The following is a 2,970-nucleotide window of genomic DNA, read 5'->3' as shown; positions in this document are numbered from 1 at the left end:
AAAAACAAATTCGCCCCCTTTACTGACTGGGCGCCACAAATCATAATTCGCCCTCAATTATAGCCCTTTCAGTACACGTAGCGTAGCCTTAGCATGTGCAAGCCTTTGAAGCTTTAAAGTAAAAGACATACATAGATACATACATCACGCGGCCACCACAACACAATAATTGAGTCCACTGTTTTAACACGTACGGTTCGGTCTCCTTATCCTACGCACCCCCAGCGTAATCTAGTCGCCTTTACCCCACCACGTCATCTAGTCACACCACTTAATCAACACCCCAACCAACTCTTTCTCTCTCTAGGGTTTGGTTTTCTTGTTGTTGATATACTTGTTGTTATTAATTACTGTTGTTGTTGTTATTGTTCTCCCATGCGTTTGGTGAGTTATGGGTTCGATTACGATCTCCGATTCCGGTGAGTCGACTCAGGCTCCGAGTTTGGATGAGTTTCAACGGCAGACGTCACTGATGACGAGCTGCACGCTTCTCTGGAAAGAACTCTCCGATCACTTCACTTCTTTAGAAGAAACCCTTATGAAGAAATCGGATGCCATGAAAGACAAAATCAAAACCCTAGACACCGAAACAAAAGCATCCCTTGTGTCCCTCGAAGAGCGTGAAGCCACCATGGACAATTCCCTCGCCATCGCTCTTAAGAAAGTCGAAGCCGCCCTACAAGCCGCCGCTTCTTCTAATAACAAGGAGGAAGAGGTTGATGATTCCGATGGCTTGTTGTTCAAACTCAAGTCCTTTTGTTTACGGATGGATTCGGTTGGCTTCGGTGCCTTTGTGTGTGGTAGGAAGAAGGAAATCGAGTCCTTGCGGGTTCAAATTCCGTTGGCGCTGGCCGAGTGCGCCGATCCCGCACGCTTTGTGCTCGAGGCGATATCGGAGGTGTTCCCCGTGGATAAGAGGAAGCTGTGTATGACTGATTTGAGCTGGGCCTGTGTTTTGGTGCTGGAGAGTTTGATCCCGGTGATGGTGGATCCGATCTTGGGGAAGTCGAGGGTTTTGGTGACGCCGAGTGTGAGGAAGAATGCCAAGGAGATTGCGGACAAGTGGAAGGAGAATTTGGACTTGCTTGGTGGGATTGAGAATGTGAAGCCGCCGGATGTGCATACGTTCTTTCAGCATTTGTTGACGTTTGGTATCGTGAAGCAGGAAGATCTTGATTTCTATAGGAAGCTTGTTGTTGGTTCTGCGTGGCGTAAACAGATGCCTAAGCTTGCTCTTGCCCTTGGTCTTGCTGATCAAATGCCTGGTATGCCTATAACCTCATCTGTTACTTTGATTATATAATACATGTCTATATGTTTGTATGTGCAATACTTGACAATATCAGCTTGTTATAAATGTATCTTGCCCTATAGAAACTGCAAGTTTAGGAAATGAAATGGCTTTGTTTGAGGCTTTAAGTTCTGAATTTATATTGTTGTGCATAAAATGATTTAACGTGCCAGTTCAATATGGTTATAGAAGTATTCTAAAGGCCCAAATGGTTCTTGTTGATTTGATGCAGATATGATTGAAGAGTTAATCAGCAGGGGACAACAGGTTGATGCTGTGCATTTTATCCATGAAGTTGGTCTTGTAGACAGGTTCCCCCCTGTTTGCTTACTGAAATCTTTCTTAAAGGATGCTAAGAAAGCGGCCACAACTATTCTCGAAGATAACAACAATTCAAGCCGCGCTGTGGTAACTTCTATTCATTTCCTTCCTAATATGTTACATCATGCACTTGTTAGTAATCGGTAGTCTAGCTGGCTATATGTTACTTTTATCAATATGGTGCAATCGCTTCTTAGATTATGCAACTTGCCCGATAACATATTGAATCAACTTAAAGAAACCATGGTACAGATTTAGTTAGGAAACTAGTAGCCCTCCCTAGGTCCTAGCAACAGCTTATTGTTATGAGTCGGGTTATACAGGGTGCATTTGTTTGTTTGGTCTATTATAACTATGTTACATTTTACAGTTTTTAGCCGCACGCAAAGAGCTGTCGGCTCTCAAGGCTGTGATAAAGTGCATTGAAGAATACAAACTGGAAGCCGTGTTCCCACCCGAGAATCTGAAGAAACGACTGGAGCAGCTGGAGAAGGTGAAGGTGGAGAAGAAGAGGCCGGCTGCTGCGGGCCCCGCAAACAAAAGAACCCGAGCCAGCAACGTGGGACCCATGCCACCCGCAAAGGCAGGCCGTATCACAAACGCCTATGTTTCCTCGTTCCCTGCCCCTCCGACTTTCGTGAGGTCACCGTCGCACACGCAATACCCTGCTGGATACGCGGTGGGGCCCCCAGTGTATGGTCTTGGAAACAGGAGTCCACCAACCAACCCTTACGCCAGCCCTTACTCGCCGGAAGCCACTGCACCACCGCTATCACCGCCATTGTCATACCCAGGGACTCCGCCAATGCACTATCCTACCGCTTATGGGGCGTATGGGCCGGCTTACCAGCAAGCTTACTACCGATAGAAACTACGACAAGTACAAGGACTCGAGGTTGACTGCTAGCTAATCACTTTCATAATGCAATTTCTTTTGTTTAATCTTCATTTTCTAATATGGTTTGTAATCACTAACCTTTTAATGGTAGGTGATGTGTGTGTTAATCCTTATCTGACCTAAACATTTGTATGTTTTTCCTAATCTTGATTAGTGTTAGTGTTTAATGATGTTTGGAAGTGGGTGGCAGTTGGCATTTGCAGGAGCACACATGCCTTGCATCCCTTTTTAGAACAATTCAAAGAGACAAGGATAAAATGCTGTCAGAAGCCCATCTTCCACCCTCCTTTTGCTTTTATTTTTTTAAAGATGCCAATCTTGGTCCCTCAAAATCTTCTATGGTCTTGTTTTGGTCCTTCATTTCTACCCAATTGGCCCTTGTTCCTGGCCAAGTTCAATGAGCAGTCTGTTGCACAAATACAATGAGCAGTCTCTATGTCGGCCGCACTTATGGATGGCA

General features: G+C 45.1%; 1 protein-coding gene across 1 annotated transcript; it reads left to right on the top strand.

Annotated features, from left to right (window-relative positions):
- The first annotated feature begins 387 nt into the window (after positions 1 to 387).
- LOC143618061 (FRIGIDA-like protein 4a) lies at positions 388 to 2,677 on the top strand. The gene is made up of 3 exons (XM_077090399.1): positions 388 to 1,265; positions 1,524 to 1,699; positions 1,983 to 2,677. The coding sequence occupies exons 1-3, from the start codon at positions 392 to 394 to the stop codon at positions 2,478 to 2,480; spliced, it is 1,548 nt and encodes a 515-aa protein (XP_076946514.1). The 5' UTR covers positions 388 to 391; the 3' UTR covers positions 2,481 to 2,677.
- The last annotated feature ends 293 nt before the right edge of the window (positions 2,678 to 2,970 follow it).

The sequence above is a fragment of the Bidens hawaiensis genome, unplaced genomic scaffold, assembly GCF_021521415.1.
Source record: "Bidens hawaiensis isolate Kalapana, Puna unplaced genomic scaffold, B.hawaiensis_p1.1 tig00062608_1, whole genome shotgun sequence".
Taxonomy (NCBI): domain Eukaryota; kingdom Viridiplantae; phylum Streptophyta; class Magnoliopsida; order Asterales; family Asteraceae; genus Bidens; species Bidens hawaiensis.
The sequence above is the reverse complement of the archived record's forward strand: the minus strand, read 5'-3'. Positions and strand labels throughout refer to the sequence as shown.

Bases quoted from the DNA above. Each gene is read 5' to 3' on its own strand.
- LOC143618061 (XM_077090399.1), top strand. From the start codon at position 392: ATGGGTTCGATTACGATCTCCGATTCCGGTGAGTCGACTCAGGCTCCG. The intron at 1,266-1,523 runs GTATGCCTATAA...GATTTGATGCAG, and splicing joins TCTTGCTGATCAAATGCCTG to ATATGATTGAAGAGTTAATC. The intron at 1,700-1,982 runs GTAACTTCTATT...TACATTTTACAG, and splicing joins ACAATTCAAGCCGCGCTGTG to TTTTTAGCCGCACGCAAAGA.